The sequence below is a fragment of the Seriola dumerili genome, unplaced genomic scaffold (assembly GCF_002260705.1).
Source record: "Seriola dumerili isolate Sdu_G_001 unplaced genomic scaffold, Sdu_1.0 BDQW01001090.1, whole genome shotgun sequence".
NCBI lineage: Eukaryota > Metazoa > Chordata > Actinopteri > Carangiformes > Carangidae > Seriola > Seriola dumerili.
Genome location: NW_019175345.1, coordinates 987,160 through 1,004,111, shown reverse-complemented (window position 1 = coordinate 1,004,111; position 16,952 = coordinate 987,160). Strand labels below are relative to the sequence as shown.

At 41.2% G+C, this 16,952-nt stretch overlaps 2 protein-coding genes across 4 annotated transcripts; one reads left to right on the top strand and one right to left on the bottom strand.

Moving 5' to 3' along the window:
- Positions 1-205: 205 nt before the first annotated feature.
- LOC111237741 (lipoma HMGIC fusion partner-like 2 protein) lies at positions 206-3,410 on the top strand. The gene is made up of 2 exons (XM_022766951.1): positions 206-667; positions 1,820-3,410. Exons 1-2 carry the CDS (start codon positions 256-258, stop codon positions 2,074-2,076), a joined length of 669 nt encoding a protein of 222 aa, XP_022622672.1. The 5' UTR covers positions 206-255; the 3' UTR covers positions 2,077-3,410.
- A 3,236-nt stretch (positions 3,411-6,646) lies between these two features.
- LOC111237753 (secretory carrier-associated membrane protein 1-like) lies at positions 6,647-12,448 on the bottom strand. 3 transcript variants are annotated; one of them, XM_022766966.1, is made up of 9 exons: positions 12,287-12,448; positions 10,958-11,038; positions 10,624-10,734; positions 9,984-10,095; positions 8,204-8,332; positions 7,728-7,887; positions 7,232-7,333; positions 7,025-7,142; positions 6,647-6,860 (listed from the first exon to the last, which is right to left on the bottom strand). In XM_022766966.1, the coding sequence occupies exons 1-9, from the start codon at positions 12,341-12,343 to the stop codon at positions 6,699-6,701; spliced, it is 1,032 nt and encodes a 343-aa protein (XP_022622687.1). In that variant the 5' UTR covers positions 12,344-12,448; the 3' UTR covers positions 6,647-6,698. The 3 variants fall into 3 exon arrangements, with proteins under 3 accessions (XP_022622687.1, XP_022622689.1, XP_022622688.1); XM_022766968.1 differs by lacking the exon at positions 12,287-12,448 and adding an exon at positions 12,151-12,167; XM_022766967.1 differs by lacking the exon at positions 10,958-11,038.
- Between the last annotated feature and the right edge of the window lie 4,504 nt (positions 12,449-16,952).

Below are 16,952 nucleotides of genomic sequence, written 5' to 3'. Positions count from 1 at the left end.
TAGCTGTTTGCCTCAAAGAGGAAGAGGGTAAAGCGAAGAAGAAAGAATTGTGAGAGGAGGAGGGAAAACATCTGCCCAGAGAGGATAAGATCAGCAGCCCATCTGGATCTGAACAGGGAACCTACTGGACCTTTCTCTTTGTAAGGAAAGGAATTTGAACTTGCGATCAAAGCTTCAACAGGCTTCAAGATTTTTTTTTTTTTTTTTTTTTTTTTTCAATCATTGGTCGTTACTGTCTCAGAAAAATTTAACGCCATGTGCCATGTCATTGTAACATGCCGCTCCATGCTCTGGACACTGCTCAGTATCGTAGTGGCCTTTGCTGAGCTCATTGCCTTCATGAGCCCCGATTGGTTGCTGGGATACCCCCGGTCAGCCTCCAGTGTGACTGGGGCGAGTGTGGACTCCGGGGAGTACCGGCCGTCTCTCGGCCTCTACAGCCGCTGCCTTCGCGTCGGGTCCCGGGGACAAGGGATCAGCTGCGGGCCCTACGCAGGGACATTTGGAGAAGTGGCCAGTGGCTTTTGGAAGGCTGCCATGTTGTTTCTGGCAGCAGGGACATTGGTGCTAGGGTGTGTGGCCTGTATCTCCATCTTTAGCCTTTGTTTTCAGAGCATCCTGAAGAAGAGCATATTCAACATCTGCGGACTGCTCCAGGCTATCGCAGGTGAGACACGTCTCTCTGTCTGAGTAGGTAAAGGTGTTCAGTTATTATATGTCTGTGGCAGAAAAAGTAGTCCCAGATCTTCCACACAAATTGTGCTCTTGCTTATTAATTTCACTCAGACTGGAATGTATTTTACTTGAGTTTGTTGGCATTTTACCTTTTATTCAATATTGTACATTAGAGATAGAGAGAAAACATGAGAAAAGAGTGAGAGAGATGACATGTAAGAGGATACCCCAAAGTATGCCAGTATATATTAATAGTATATATTGTATACAACTTACACATAAAACTTAAATTCAAATGATATGAATATGATTCAATTATCTAGTTCTTATTTTCTAAGATACTTTAATGTCAGACGTTGAATGCCTGTCTGCGTATTATAATGCGACTGAACCAAAGTAAATAAAGAAACTCGCTTGTGAACATAACACGGGCAAACAAGGTGAAGAGCTACTAGGATTTCTGCCATAGAGGTATGAAATCTGACAGAAATGATCAAATATTTTGAAAAATTTATTTTTTCATTGCCACTCTTCCTAAAAAAAGTTTACAGTTGAAAAGGAAGGAAGTTCCCACTGACTTTGCCTGCTCTAAGCTGTATGTTCACTGTGCTCAGAAAAAGCAAGAACAAACCTCACCTGCTACCAAGATAATTCTAATAACCTGGGATCTGTGACATATGGTCTATAGTGGTTAAACATCTATGCAAGCATATTACTGTATGTTTTATTATCATGCCGTAACCTTTACGGAATTTCAGCATAGCATTTGATTTTACAAGGTGAAACATCTGAGTTTACAAGTTGGCAACATCTAGTGGCGTTCCATTGCACTTTTCCCTGTTGAAGGTTGGATAGTCCAACCAAGTCAACAATTGGCTCCCACGGGTGCGTTTGGCTCATCAGGCCTGGCGAGAAGGTAATCTATCATTACGTGACATCACTGTAGGGGGAGGTTCAAGTGGGGCCTTTCCTCTGATCACAAATCAAATGCTTGTTAGCTGAATCATAGACGTATTCTTCACCAGAACTGAGTCACCATGTTTCCAGCTGCACTGTGATCTGTGTGATCTGTTTGTACTCTCATCACCGATGTTTACATGTACGTGACTAAAACCCTTGTCTCATCGTCTGCTCTCCCCTCCAGGCCTGTTGCTGATGGTGGGCCTCATGCTGTACCCTGCCGGTTGGGGTTCAGAGAAGGTGATCAGCTACTGTGGCACCGAGGCCTCGCCCTTTAGGCCGTCTATGTGTTCACTGGGCTGGGCGTTCTACGCTGCGATCGGTGGGACGCTGGCAACCTTCCTGTGTGCTGTTCTGTCCGCGCAGGCTGAGATCGCCACCTCTAGTGATAAGGTTCAGGAGGAGATTGAGGAGGGGAAGAGTCTGATATGCCTGCTCTGAATCTTGGGAAATCATCCTTGGTGTCATCCCTCTCATACGGATACCTGGAAGGAGGACAGACATTTCTCTCAGTGATTTTCTTCATGATATCCTGAATAAAATCAGCTGATTTTTGAAAAGATAGATTTTAAAACTTTAGGCATGGTGTTTTCCTCTGATACTTGCTGAAGCCTACCTTAGTGTATAGAACATTACCCATACACTTATTCAGTGTTTTTTTTTTTTTTTTACCAAGATACTGTTTATTTTTGTAATAATTCTTGCTTTAAACAAACCGCTGTACTGGAGTAGCAGGAGATTAGTGTCATTGTGGACAGGTTAAACCCTGCCAGTAAAACAGTGTGTATGTTTGTAACATCATTATAATGTTCATTCACATGCTTCACCTGCAAACCACAACAATCCACTGAATACTAGCAGATGTGCCCTCTAAAACACGTAACTGTGTGTGTGTGTGTGTGTGGGAGTGTGTGTGTGAAAGACATTAACTATTAGGATTAGATTAGATGTCCATATGCTCTGATTCTGTGGCCCAGTAGGACAGTGAAGACTCCCTTGTTAACTTTAGACGTGCCACTTAAGGGATTGTTCACTTCAAAGGGAGTTCCTCCTGTTAAATGGATTGTTTGTGGGTCTATTGCAGCTTAATAACTGGCAGAGCGTGTGCAGAAAAAGAACAGAGACTTGCCATGTGTTTCACTGTGCTGAGCTTTCATGAGGGGATCACAGCGAGATAAAGTGGACTGCTCCATAGCGTATCATTATGACGAGAAGAGAGCCATACAGACAAGATCTGGCTTTGTAAAGCAGCCCAACACGCAAAGTAGTAGTTGGGAATTCAAAAAGCTTTTGTTGAATATTGGGTAGACAAAGGCAAAAACTCCCAAGTTGCCACGTCAGTGTGTTGTAGACATTCTTCAAAGCTGATTAAGTCAGACCGTCTTAGTTTGGTAGTTTCCCTTTCCTAAATAGCACCCGTTAGTGTCTTTTGCACTTAATTCACTTCACATTGCTACATAAGTCGCTGTAAATCTAAAAGGATTCATGTGATGCTGTGCTTTTATTCATTGTAGATAAGATGTGCAATAATTCAACTATAGTGTGTCTGATGTGAGAGTGAGTGGACCGAGAGGATGAGGCTGAAGAGTGAAATCATGAGATGGATTTGTATCAAAAAGCATTCCTAGTCTGTCTGTGCTTAAATTAATATGTAGACTGTCCGCTGTTTTTGTTACATTAACAAAAGAGTAACAGCATCTGCGGCTCGTTGTGTGATGCTGCATGTATGAAAGGTTGATATGTGTGAATAGAGGTCTGTTCTTTCTGCTCAAATAAACCAGGCCCTCATTAGTAAAGGTATGTATGATAAATGTGTATATTATTTTCTATTACTATTACTTACTATTTCCTGGTACATCCCAACTTGCTGAGGAAACACTGTCACCTAGAGGTGGAATGTAAACAACACAGAACCGAGGTTTATACCAGCGTTTCCCAGCAAGCGTCTCAAGATAGATTTTAGAGGTTGTTATTCATCAATCCTCTTACTGTTTAAATTTAAGAGTTTAACCAGTGGACATCAACATTTTGGTTGAAATGCTTGCAGTTCCTATATGTATGCGAATGTTTAAACCACTGATCCTAATAGAATATCTGGTAAAAACTTGACAATTAATTTACACAAACAAAAGGCAGATAAAATGAAGTCAGTCCACACACATTTCTTTCAAATTTTATTTCATGTTAATACCATAAATATACAAAACTCAAACTATTTCACATGCGACAAAGGCCAGACAAGAGTGCATTACGTTTTCTTTTTACACGTGATTGATAATGGGGATCAAATTTTCAACTTTACAAAATATACAAGTGTCCCTTTTGAATGAGTTTCTTCTCTGATTCAGTGAAATAACATGGTCACAGGTCAAAAACACAGTTTCGTGTCAGCAAACTTCAAACACGTCTTCCTGTACTGCAGACCAGCTCTCCAAATACATAAAAAAAATGACCCACTGTGGCATGGCTTCATATAACAACTGCTTCAAACTATAGATACATGGGAATCATGTGGGTTTATGTAGCAAAGAAAAGTTGTGTAATACATTAAAGTGAAACGTAGTAAGGGAACACATCACAGACCAAGATTTAAAAACAAATCTGTATGGACATTTGGTAGATCTCTCACAGCTTCTCAGGACTTGAAATAACACTTGAGGGAATTTTGTTTTTCTTCCATACCAATCATACACACATCCTCATCTACACAAGCACACCTCTCGCAGGATCAAGTTGCAAAGTCATTGAACACTTTTTTGTTTTTTTGTTTTTTTAAATTTAGCTGATGCTATGATCATGTCATTACAAAAACCACATAGACACAATACATTATGTAAAATCAAACAAAAACACAACTGAACTGCAAACAACTTAAATTACACCATAAATAAAAACAATGTTTGTCTTTTGCACTACGTTTAACGCAAAAATGAGAAATGTGCAATGGATTTAAAACAAAACATTTCCAAACAAAAACAATACTGCCAAGATGTAGGCTTACTATTTCCTGACTAATTACTGATCTTCACCTTGGTAGCACTCACAGGAGTGTTTCATCCACTATAGTGTTCAGTCAACATATTTATAATAACAGCAGTTCCAGTTGTCAGTCATCTATCTTGCACATCTTCAGACACGCAACACTATGTCAGTACGTCCATATTTCACTTCAGCGACAGCAGTCTGTACAACTCAGTGCTGAATAACACCGTTATTTTTGTATATAAATTAATGTATCTTCTTCTATCACAGAAAGTACATCAAGTCCAATCCTCTCTTATGGGTTAGCTTAATGTTCATTTTGGCTATGAAACTTCTGATGTCAGTAATCCAATACTAACAGGAAAGTCAGTGACTTTTTGTTTTTGACTGTAAAAATGCAAACGGACTGTTAGTCTTTGTGGTGTTCACACACGCAGTATCAGTGTTTTTACTATTTTTGTCTATATAGGATAGTCTTGAGAAAAATCATAGCTTTATCACTGTCCAGTTCATCTCCAGTGAGAAAAGGCTGCTCGCTTCTCTCAGTTCTCACTGTGTACGGTATGTGTCCTTTTCAACAGGAGACACGACAGCAGGAGGACGAGACCGAGCAGCTCTCAGAATCATAGCAGCGTTAGTTTTCAACCAAGTGTGAAAGGGTTACAAAAATAACTGAAGGAGAGCCATGTAGTAGTCTGTTAATGTCATACATACGTAAAAGGAAAATTAGATTATTTCACAAGTGTTTTCCCCTCTTAGTGCACAAGCCCATGAAAGCATCTGACTGAACCTCTTTAAAGTTTGTGCTGAGAACTGGTGACCTACTGACCGGGGGTGTTCAGTGCGTCTTCACAAATAGATCCGAACGTCATCAATCAGTCAAACAGCCACTGGGACATGCAATTACTTTACAGCTCGCTTCTCACAGAAACCGAGGGAAAATGGAGTAGGCAGACGTTCCCCTGAAACAGCTAACCCTGTAGCCTGAGGAAACGCTGACAGTGGACAGAATGACTTCTACCTCGAGTGTGCTAAACATGCATGTCACCGTCATGCTGTCAGATCTTAGTAAGCCACAGAGATGCTGACCCAGCCCACTTTGCCGATCAAAGTAGCACACAGAGAGGGAACAATTCAACTGACAAGTGTCACTGGAGCTCTGTTGGGAGCTGTGGGCAGGTCCTTAAATAAGAACATACAAACATATTCCTATTTATATGAATTAAGTTTTACCATAATGACAATGGTATTGTCTGAGAATAGAAGCACAGATATAGTACAAGGTAAAATTCGCCTTTCAGCTCTCAATGATCAAGCACTGGATTATTTAAAAAAAAAAACAAAAAAAAAAAAACAAGTCAGAGCCACAATTTTCTTAAAGTGAAGTACACATTCACACGCAGCCCCAGCCATTCAAACATACAGTATACTGTACTTTCGGTATGTGACCAAGAAAACAGAACTATGTGCAAAACACCATGATCAGATTATCACTTTTCATGACTCTATACTGTATTAACCAGGCAGGAAGCTGTTTGGAGGTCAACACCATGACAGAAATAAGGTATGCTTGAACTTCCATCTCTGCCTGACCTACGATCACCTCAAGGGGACAGAAGAACAGGAAAAGCAAAGGAGGGAGTAAAGAGAGTGTGAGATGAGATCCCGCACTCTCAGAGCACACCTTGAGTCACTAAGTGGGTGTTTCAAGGGATGTGAGCAAACAGTCACCTGACTGAAAAGCAGACAGGGTGGATGTAGGAGAGTTTTACTGATATATGTTAAGTGAGGATGGACAGCTCTGGTCACTTGTCTGTTACTTACATTACACTTTTTAAGCAAAGTGTAAAGGGCAATCTTAGCATTGCAACATTCATAAATAAAATCAATTTGATCAGAGAACCAGCAGGGCCAGAGCTGTGCATCGCCATCTTCTCAGTGTGTGTGTGTGTGTGTGTGTGTGTGTGTGTGTGTGTGTGTGTGTGTGTGTGTGTGTGTGTGTGTGTGTGTGTGTGTCTGTGCTTGTATGTTTGAACATGTGTGCATGTACCATACGCATGTGTGTGTGTGTGTGTGTCAGTTTATGGATGAGCTTTGAAGGCCCCACGAGCAGCATTGGACGCAGCATTAGCTGCAGCGTTGGCGGCCGCAGTCTGAACGGTCTTGTTGGACATGACTCCGGTTGCAAACTCCTGCTGAGCCTTCTCAAAACTAGCACCGGTGGTACGATAGAGCGCGTGCACCTGGAAAGAGCAGAAGAGAAAATGAGCTGGAATCAAATTAAGCTATTTAAATCTACCAGGCACAGCAGTGTATGATTCAGCTGGGCAGATATCTCACTTCATACATTTCAGGTACAGTGTATTAATCACAGCAACAGGCTGGGAGTACTTTGTGATTATGTTACCTTTTTAAACATAATGAGCGAGCCCACGGACAGCGCAGTGAACAGAGCTGCAATCAGTAACATGATGATGCCCACTGGGATACTGGTGTTCAGGCCAGTTAAAGCTGCGATCCAGCCACTGGCAAAAACAAAACAGTTTACAGTGTGAGTTAAATTAAGTGCACTCTCACAGAGGTACAGAATAAGTAAAAGCACTTAAACACTTACCACGTTCCCCAACCAGTGATGCCAATAGTTTGTAGAACATGAACTCCGAACTGACAGATATAGACGAAGAAGAAGACAAAGAAGCGGAATGAACTGTCACTCCTGTTGTGGAGACAGAGAACGAGGTTGTCAGACATGGCAGTGTGGAGGTAATAAAATGACTAAAAGGCATTTCTTCAACTCTGTCACTAATTCACCCTGTATTAAACATTAATTCCTCTCTACTTCCCTCAGTCTGTGAAAGTCTGCCTTTATCCATGTCTTTACATGGCACTCTCTTCCAGTGCAGAAAAGATTCTTGGGAATTAGTAAGTGCAGGGTTGGAGATTGAGATGTCTTCTATAATGCCAAGAAATAACAGCATTTACAAAGTCAACCTCTTTTTGTAGTTTCATACTTGGAGCAGTTACTACTTTTTTTCCTTATCAGCACAGGGGTGTGTCTGTTTCTTTGTAATGCTGCAGAAGATAGTGTAACTTTCCATGCATCTGCTCACCTGAAAGCCCCGTAGAGCGGTCTGTACCAGCAGACAAAAGAACAGGGGGTGAACAGCAGAAACCATAGCATGGCCAGGCCAAAATCTACACCACGAGTTGCATCCACACAGAACCAGGCCAGGCAGCCAAACATGTTCACAAAGAGCGTGCCTGCATGAACTGGAAAAGAGACAACAAAATCAAGAGCTTTAGTGTCATCTCAGTACCAGGACACAGTGAAAATATGATTTATGATTAGACAAAATCATTAAAATCTCTAATGTCTTTGTGATAAGTGATCAGACAAATGTGTTTGATCAATGTTATTTGAAGATTCTGCATTTGGCTTCTCTTACAATGCAATACATGGGTTCGTGTTGAGAACCCACATGTTCTAGGGAGTGTGATAGAGAACTGAAATAAATGGCAACGATTATATTCACCGGAACAGGAGGCAATACTGCCCATTTTGGGATGTGACAGATGATCCACTTACACATCCAAAGGTTGTACATGATCTTGACCGTCTTCTGGAACTCTACAGGAATGTCCACTGCAATGTCATGGTAGAAACAAGGGCCAACGGGGAACTTCTCTGGCAGTGGAGGCCAGTTGTTCTTACGCCCTGTATGAACAGAGGCAAAACAGTGTTTGGATGATTAGCCATAGATAGATAGATAGATAGATGGATAGATAGATATATACTTTATTCATCCCCTAGGGGAAATTCATGAATATTTTACTCTGCTGGGAGCTGACATTTATTTTTAGTTTAGTTTATTTGGAAAAATGGGAGAAAGGGACCCAAGGGCACACATGACTGCAAAATGCCATGGATAACAACAAAGCAATAAAGTCCAAGACTTATTTCCAGTTGTTGGACTGCTGAGTGTCTAGGAGGCTGGTAACCCTAACATTTATGGCAGAGATATTATGCAGTTATTTTGAATGGAATCATCCCCCATACGATGATTCATAGCAGCATAGAAAAAAACCAAACAAATGACTCTCCCATCAAGTATACGTTTAACTTTACTTAATTCCCTTAATTTATTTATATTATTAACTAATACTATTCTAAATTTAACCAAAAATTCTAAAATACATCAGTGAAGTCCGTACCAAATTGTGAAAGAGAACATAATCAGACAGATAGAATGCTTCAGAGTCAATATTGATGCTTCCATAGAAATAAATGAACATTGTTTCATGTATATGTAAAATGCAGGCCTTTCTCAAAGTGCTTTCCTGTCTGCATTTGTGTTCTTGTGGACTTGTGAAACATCATCAGTCACAGCCAAAGTGCTGCTCCAATTCAAAGTCTGCATCTAGCTGAGCCAGTCCAAATGAACAGAAGTGTTGTAGCTCCATCTGTTTTAATCAGGATACTTTGGGAATTGATTTGAATTGGCTTGGGAGTGGTCAGGTTTCCCAAAATGCACTATGTGCCAAAGTTATAATATTTGTTCTAGGACCGCTATGATGTTATTTTATTAATTTTTCATATATTTTCAGAAGATAAAGCAACCATGGGATTTTGAATTTGTGGTCAGTATATCCACATCATGCCTATATGGAATTTTGCTCTGACATTTGTGAGACGTGAGGACCCAACAGGCATTTTGGTGGCAAGCAGCCTGGCCACTGAGATGATTAGCTGGTAAACGTCCGTCATCATCCCAGTCTAATCTGGTAATTTACTAATGGTTGTGACGTCTCTGTAGTGTTTTGATATATGACATAATTACTTTTGGAAGAAAGTTTGGTCTGTTTGAAGGTACAGTTAAAGTTCATGTTTTTACTGGACAGTTCAACATTGTAGAACAGATCTGCCTCTGTGGACTTTCAGCTTCTTTTATGTTCAGATATCACCATACTTAAATAAAAATCAATATATATATAAGTGAAAATAAACGTGTGCTGTTATATAGTGATAGTGAAGACATCTACTGCCCCAACTGCGAGCTGACTGCTCTGTGTCCCCCCCCGTCCTCACTGGTTTAGACTCAAGTTGGAACTCCTAAGTGGCGGCGCATTCTGTGTTGAGGCCTTATGCGGCTCAGAAAGTTCTAATGTTCATCACAAATGGAATGCTGAGCCAAATTATGTTGTTGCCATGGTAACACGTCAACTGTCTGAGTCTTATCAACACCGCCATGAAGCTAGCTTTGATTGGTAATGACCACTCAGACTCTGAGGTTAATGTTAGGGTAAGTGAGCGTATAAAGTGGATGACTGATGGACTGGCTGACTGACTGACTGACTGACTGACTGACCTCCCGCGGCTCCGTGGGACTGTAACTCTCTCTCCCGACGATCAAGCTCTGCTGCTTTCTTCTCCAACTCCTCCTGCCTTCTCAACAACTCAGCCTGAGCACGTGCTTGGTCCTAACACAGACACAGAAATGCTCTTAAAATTCACTACCCAGCATCTGACAGGGGTTATGATATCCAATAAGGTAAGTAATGAAAGATATTTTCCACTCAGGTAAGCTTGGGTGTGTAAGTTTAAGAAGGAGAAAAGAGGTTAGGGTTGGAAAAGCAATCAACTCCTATTGTCAACTCACTTGTCTTCTCCAGTTAGTACTAAACTAGCTCTAAAATTGTTCTGCAAAGGGAAAGCTACAGGTGGGAAAAAGGCATTAAATGAATTCACACTATTCAAGACAGTGACATGAAGGGGTGCAGGAGACATCAGATGAAAGACAGTACCTCATTGCGCCGCTGTTGGGCCATCAGAGGACAGATGAGTATATGAAGGACAAGAGGAAAGGTGAACCAGAAGCAAAGACAGAGTCTGCATAGTGTTATAGTGTTGTGAGTCTAAATGTTGAGCGCATATGTTGTTAACCTAGCCTGGAAAAAATAAAACTAGATGCAATCCCATGTATATGAGCATGTTTCTTTGTGTAGTACCTGAGTCTGTTGCTGTGAATAAGCCGGCGGCTCTTCTGTGGGCTTCATGATGGCAGGTTGTGTGTTCTGGGAAGGGGCAGGAGTAGATTTGGGGGCATTTCCGGGGGCTGCCTGTAAGCCAGCATAGACATACTATGTTAATATTTGTGCAATCAAAAGACAGACCCTGAATCAACACTGTAATTAGGCCACAGTCATATTTTGTCAGTGAAATCCTCTGTGACTGAGAGGTGGAGGAAGAGAGAAAGAGGGTAGTGGATAAAATGAGGTCACTGACTCAGAAACACACAAACGCATGCACTCTCTCATCAATAGCGATGCTAGTTAAGCTGACCGTTCTGGCGTCTGTGAAGGGGTTATACTCCTCCAGACCACCAGGAGGGGCAGACCGGGTCACCTGCGTCACCGAAGGATCCTACAGGACAGAGAGGGTTTCAGGGGGTAAAAACTACAACCACAAAATCAAAAGTTTAGTTGTTGCTGTTTTTAACCAACCTACAAATTGTATGAAAAACCAAGTTAACCACACATTAACTGGGTCTATTAATTCTCATGTTCTGACCAGTTATTGTTGTGCTGACAATAGGTAAGGAATAAACAGAAACCAGGGTGTGCATGCAGCACAATAAAAACATTAATGTTACAAATAAAGTGGTCTTTCTTGATCTTGTGGCCATTTGAAATACTATGAATGGGATCAGGTGCACAGGGAACTGGAAAAGGCCACTAACAACATTCACGCATGTCAGGAAAGTCTCTCATAGTCTATGGTGGCCCCAACATGTGCAATCGAGCTAACAACCTGCATCTTAACTCCACCCACTAACAAGCACACCCCTCAAATAGAGGGGCGGGACTCAACAGTTGAATCACCTGCTGAGGTGTAAACTGGCACACTATCGGCAACCTCTGGTCTGTGGCAAAAGGTAGGACGGTTTACAAGGGAGAACAAATCCCACTGTACATCATGTATAACTGACTGCTGTAGCACAAATAAAGAACCTGTTGTCTGCATCTGGCCTACAATGAATAAGAGGCTAGATGGAAAACAAACAACCATTGTCTTTACTATCAGAATTTTGAATGTGGAAGTAAATGGTTTACGGTATCACTCCACACTACGGAAAGCAAGAAGTCGATACATCGGTATTAGTGTATATTCTTTACGACGTTCATAAGGGTAGTGTATTACATTGATGCAAAGGCAGCTAAATATATACTGGAACACTGCTATGACAATGTACAAATTCAACAAGACGTTTAAATGTCATAAGCCTGCGGCCCTGCAATATTTGGAAATAAGTAGACACACAATTTAAAATGATGCTAAGAGGTAGCTAGCTGGCTAGCTAGCTAACATCATGTGTCTTTGTTCTTAGTTTGCATAATCGTTATTGCAACGTTAAAAACAAACAGCCTCAGCAGCAACGTGCTAGAAAATCCTTCGTAGCTTCCTTTACGACACCAACAGCGATTATTATGTGTGAGTGATGGATAATGTAGATGATGATTAGCTCGGTCCGCTACCTAGCCGTACACCAAGGAAAACCTCTAGCTAGCCGTTAGGCTATTCGCTACGACAGCCAGCAGGGATGCTAACGTAAAACTGGCCTCAATGGGTTTCCTAGCGTACGCTAGCCGGCTAGCTAGCCAAGTTAGCTACCTGAAAGGGGTTGCTGAAGTCCGGGTCTGCGAATGGGTTGCTGTCAAAATCGGACATTGTGTAGCCTTTCTAATAACAGTTTACTAGCTGAAAGAGCTCCCTGATTCTCCAGGGAAGGTTCGGTCCCTTGATTTGACTGCCTCTCTCTGCTGCCTGCAGTCTTCCCCGCCTCCTGCTGATGGAGACCCTTTGCTTAGCAAGCTAGCCAGTAGCAGAAAAATGGCAGGAGAGGATGCGTGATGAACGGCACCATCTACGTCATTGCTTCAGCACCGCGGACAGCATGACGTCTGGACAGGTACAGTACATTTGAACACACCGCTGTAGTACAGGGATGAATTATCTCTGCCTTGTTTTACAATGCAAGTTTGTACTTCACAAAAATCATATTTTTCTATTGAAACATGAACACTGATGATTACATCGCAGTAACCTAAATAAGCCACTCATTTAGTCATTCACTTTGAGCCAGGTTAACGTATAAAGAGGCCTGGGGGTAAACATTTGGTGTTTGGCCCCTATAGACCCCCATCCCCCCTTCTCCCACCTTCTGTGAATTGTTTATCCAGCTTCCTTGCCTCTAAGTTTCCATTAAGTACAGTGCAAGCAGCAGTACATGGGTGTTCCATTATTTACCCAGACACAACAATCAACCAGTGCTCCTATGGTGAAACATTACTACCTGGCCCTGTGTGTTCTGTGTAGGTTGCTGGTGTACTTAGTGGTGCAATAGTTGATAGTGGTGCAAATTCTCTGACACACATACCTTTATGCAAATTGCCAAAAACCAACTGTCACTCAATCAGCCTGAGGAGCTTTTGGAGACCCAGGTTGAATTTTGTTTTATTTTAACAAACATGTAATTTCCTCAAATATCCCTCAGGCCTGTTGGCAGAGTGAGGTACAATTACTCAAGTACTGTACAATTTTAAGGTATTTAAATATTTCTGTTTGTATTCTACTGTACACTTGTCCTTCCCTGCATTTCAGAGGGGGCTATTGTACTTTTTACTCCTGCGTTTATTCAACAGCTACAGTTACTTTGAAGATTGAGAAATTAGATACTAACTATATGATACTCTTATAAATATGATGCATTGCTTTACATAAGAATGTCAAACATTATATTAATAATCTGTCACCTGTGTACCTTTACGTTTATCTTAAATATGGACTTTTACATGTAATGCAGTACTTTTACTTTTATGTTCTCACAGTTATGATCTCAGTACTTCTTTCACTGTTTCGTGCTTGTACTCTATTTACAGTGGATTAACATTTTTATCTTTGAAAAAGTTGTCAAATTTATAGTTGCTTACTAATACACTCACCATCTTTGTTTCTCAGACATACTGAGAACACACCCTATAAAAAGTTGAAGATCGAAATTTTAATTCAGTGTACACTGAGGGGAATATTTCTACAAATTTTAAACTTTTAAACTAAAATAAAACAGAACACTATTATTATATTGTATTATTATTTTCCCAGGTCTGATTTTTACACCATCCCTGTGTTCATTCTTGTACATGTATACAGTATGCACGCTACACAGCATTTGAGCTCCTGTAGGTCAAATACCACAGCAATCTCCTCCACTTGATGATTATGATGATTATGTTAATGATGATAATGATGATGAGTATGATGATATATGGAAGTGTCTGCTGCTCAGTTGGTTGCTTATGCCTGTGAAAAAGAGCTTGAGAGGCGAACTCAGACTGCCTAATTCATGATATGTACCAGTGACCCCTTTTATTCAGCAGCAATCCCAGACAATTTACTGGAACTCATTTTATCTCACTTGTCCCAACAAGACGTATCAGACCCCCTTTGAGCTCCTGTGGTGTGTGTGTGTGTGTGTGTGTGTGTGTGTGTGTGTGTGTGTGTGTGTGTGTGTGTGCGCTTTTCCACGTTTGCTTTGAGAGTCTGTAAGTTACCCAAAATGCCCACTTGGGGGAGCTATGATCCAGTATGTCTCCTCAACCCATTTTGCAGAATCCTTTCTCATTTGCCATCAATTTATTCTCATTCAAACGAAGGGTGACCATGTGAAGAACATCAGATCAGTTGACAGCCTGTAAATGTGATTTAAACATTTAAGCACCATTTACCCAGATTAAGTTTCAATTGAAGAACAAATGCTATTAGGTGGAAATCTTACAGTATGTGGTAAATGATGGAGCTTAGGATATTCCCTTTTATTGTTTGAATCCTACTGCTCACATTTAGTAATACCCTAACACCCAAATGCCTTTAACCTAAACACATTTGCCTCTGTTAATAAGTAATTGTGCACCTTTTATACACAGCTATTATACTCTATTCTGGTTTATGTACTGTACCTATAGACTGTGCCACGCTGATAGACTAAACACAAACTACAGATTCATTACAATTCAACTCCTGTCCACAAACACATACACACACACACACACACACACACACACACACACACACACACACACACACACACACACACACACACACACACACAAAATGAGCATCAGTTCCCTCCCTAATCTTGTATTAATGGACCCAATCACAGACTCTATGAATAATCAATGGCCAGTGGTCTGCAACCGCAGTGCTGAGACCTTGAGTGAAACTGAATTTTCCTAATAAGACACACACACATATATACACACACACACATACATACACTCACACACCTTTAGGCCCTAATAAGCACTAATGCACTGTGGGTTGAGAATACGTCACATGGTTTGTTTGCTGCAGAATTTGAAAGATAAACATGCTGTTCCAGGCTGTGCAATATGTGTGTGTATGTATGTAGTGTGTGTGTGTGTGTGTGTGTGTGGTGGGGGGGTGGTCGGTGGTGGTAAGAACAGTGTGAAAACTAGGACCTGTCTGCCCTTGTCCACTCCCTCCCGACTCTCTAATGCTGCTCTCCTCAGATGACTCTGTGTGGAAACAACCGCTTTGGCTAATAGCTGCTGCATTAGTCTCTTAACCAGCTGGTCATGGCCATTTAGAAATGTTCATTAGGTTGCAGACCAGAGTGGATAGGTGTGATAGTTCACTCCTCACTGTTGACTGTAGAAAGACAGAAAAACAGACAGAGAGTGGGGCAGAGAGAGAGCGACAGACAGACAGACAGACAGAAGGAGAGAAGCAGGGAGAGAGAAGCAATTTACTGGCCAACATGACAACCAAGTGTTAAAAGCTGCAGATGCAATTATCATATTGCCCTGAATAAGAACCGTGTGCATAATTAGATCTCATTAAGGTCTATGAGTGTTATTTTAGGGCTCTGAAAGGTTGGATAAGCAGGACTTGATATTATGGGTTATTAACGCTACAACATCTGGTGCTGTTCTGGCAATATTCTGACAATCATTACAACCATATAGTAAAATACAATGTAGAAATATTTTTATATTAATATAGGGAGATGGAAATTTACTGTAGGCTGTATAAGTAAATGGTAATGTATAGCTCTATATATGGTGTGTATGCATGTGAATTTGTTTGTGCTGATGACCAGTCAGAGCACATTACACACCGCTGAGGGAAACAGCCCTCTGTCGCCGGAAAAGCGATTGATTCTCCATTTCCATATTAATGAGCAGATTTGTTAAGAGCCTGCAGGAGAGGGAGAAAATAACAGGGTCTTCATAGGGCACGACATTTATAAATAAAGCTGATGCAGAGAAAAATGGAAATTAAACCTTTTAGTTTAATAAATTTGAGGCGTCCGCAGCAAAGCGAGCGATTTGCATTTCCATTTGTGGCCAAATAATGAGAGTGCGGGTCCATGATGAGCCTGCTTGTGCTGCTTTCGGGTCTCAAACAGTCAGACAATCACTCCAGCGTGCAGCCCTCCACATCAATGTCATTAGCTCAGGCCTGTTAACTCTGCTACTTGGCTTTCTAAGATTATTTGGTGAACTAGAGATTCTTATTATCACTTTGAATGAAGAATAGGATTGTGCACAAAGTAAAATTTATTCACTTCTCTATTCCTTCTATTTCCCAACCAAGGTGTGTGTATATCTTTTCCCCTTGAATATTCAACATCCTCTATACATGCAGGTGTCACTTTAAAATGATCTTTTGTTGTTCTAAAACAACTCTGTCAGAAAGAGTCTCTGTCTTTCGCTCTGCCTCTCTCGTGGAGTGCACGTGCACTTGGACACACGCAACACACAACTCCCACACATACACACAAAGCATCACTGATTGAATTTATTGGGGAATGGATGTTGACTAGACCACTCCAAGTAGGCTAGATTGTTGTTGTTCCCAGATTGACAGACAGACCCAGAGCGGCTGATTGAAAGTGCCTTTTAGCTTGCTCTCACTGTATATTTGATTTGGCAAAATGGAAGGGGAGTCCAGTCTTTTCCCAGGATGCAAACACAAGTCCCTGTGTTTGTGTGGGGGTATGTGTGTGTTTGTGTATTTGTGTGCGCCATGCGTATTGACTAGTGAATGCTTTAGTAAATGCTGCATAAAATGTACCCCTTTCAGGTATTAATTGAATAATGCAAGCACTCCTCTTGTCAGCCATCAAGTGGGCCACTTTCTCAGTGGCCTGTGCTGTTCTGCTTGCCCGTGAATTGACTAGATTTATCTGTGTTGTTCCAGCCAATGGATGCCATTTGTTCCAAATGTTTGACATAAACATGCAAAGAGCAGAGGC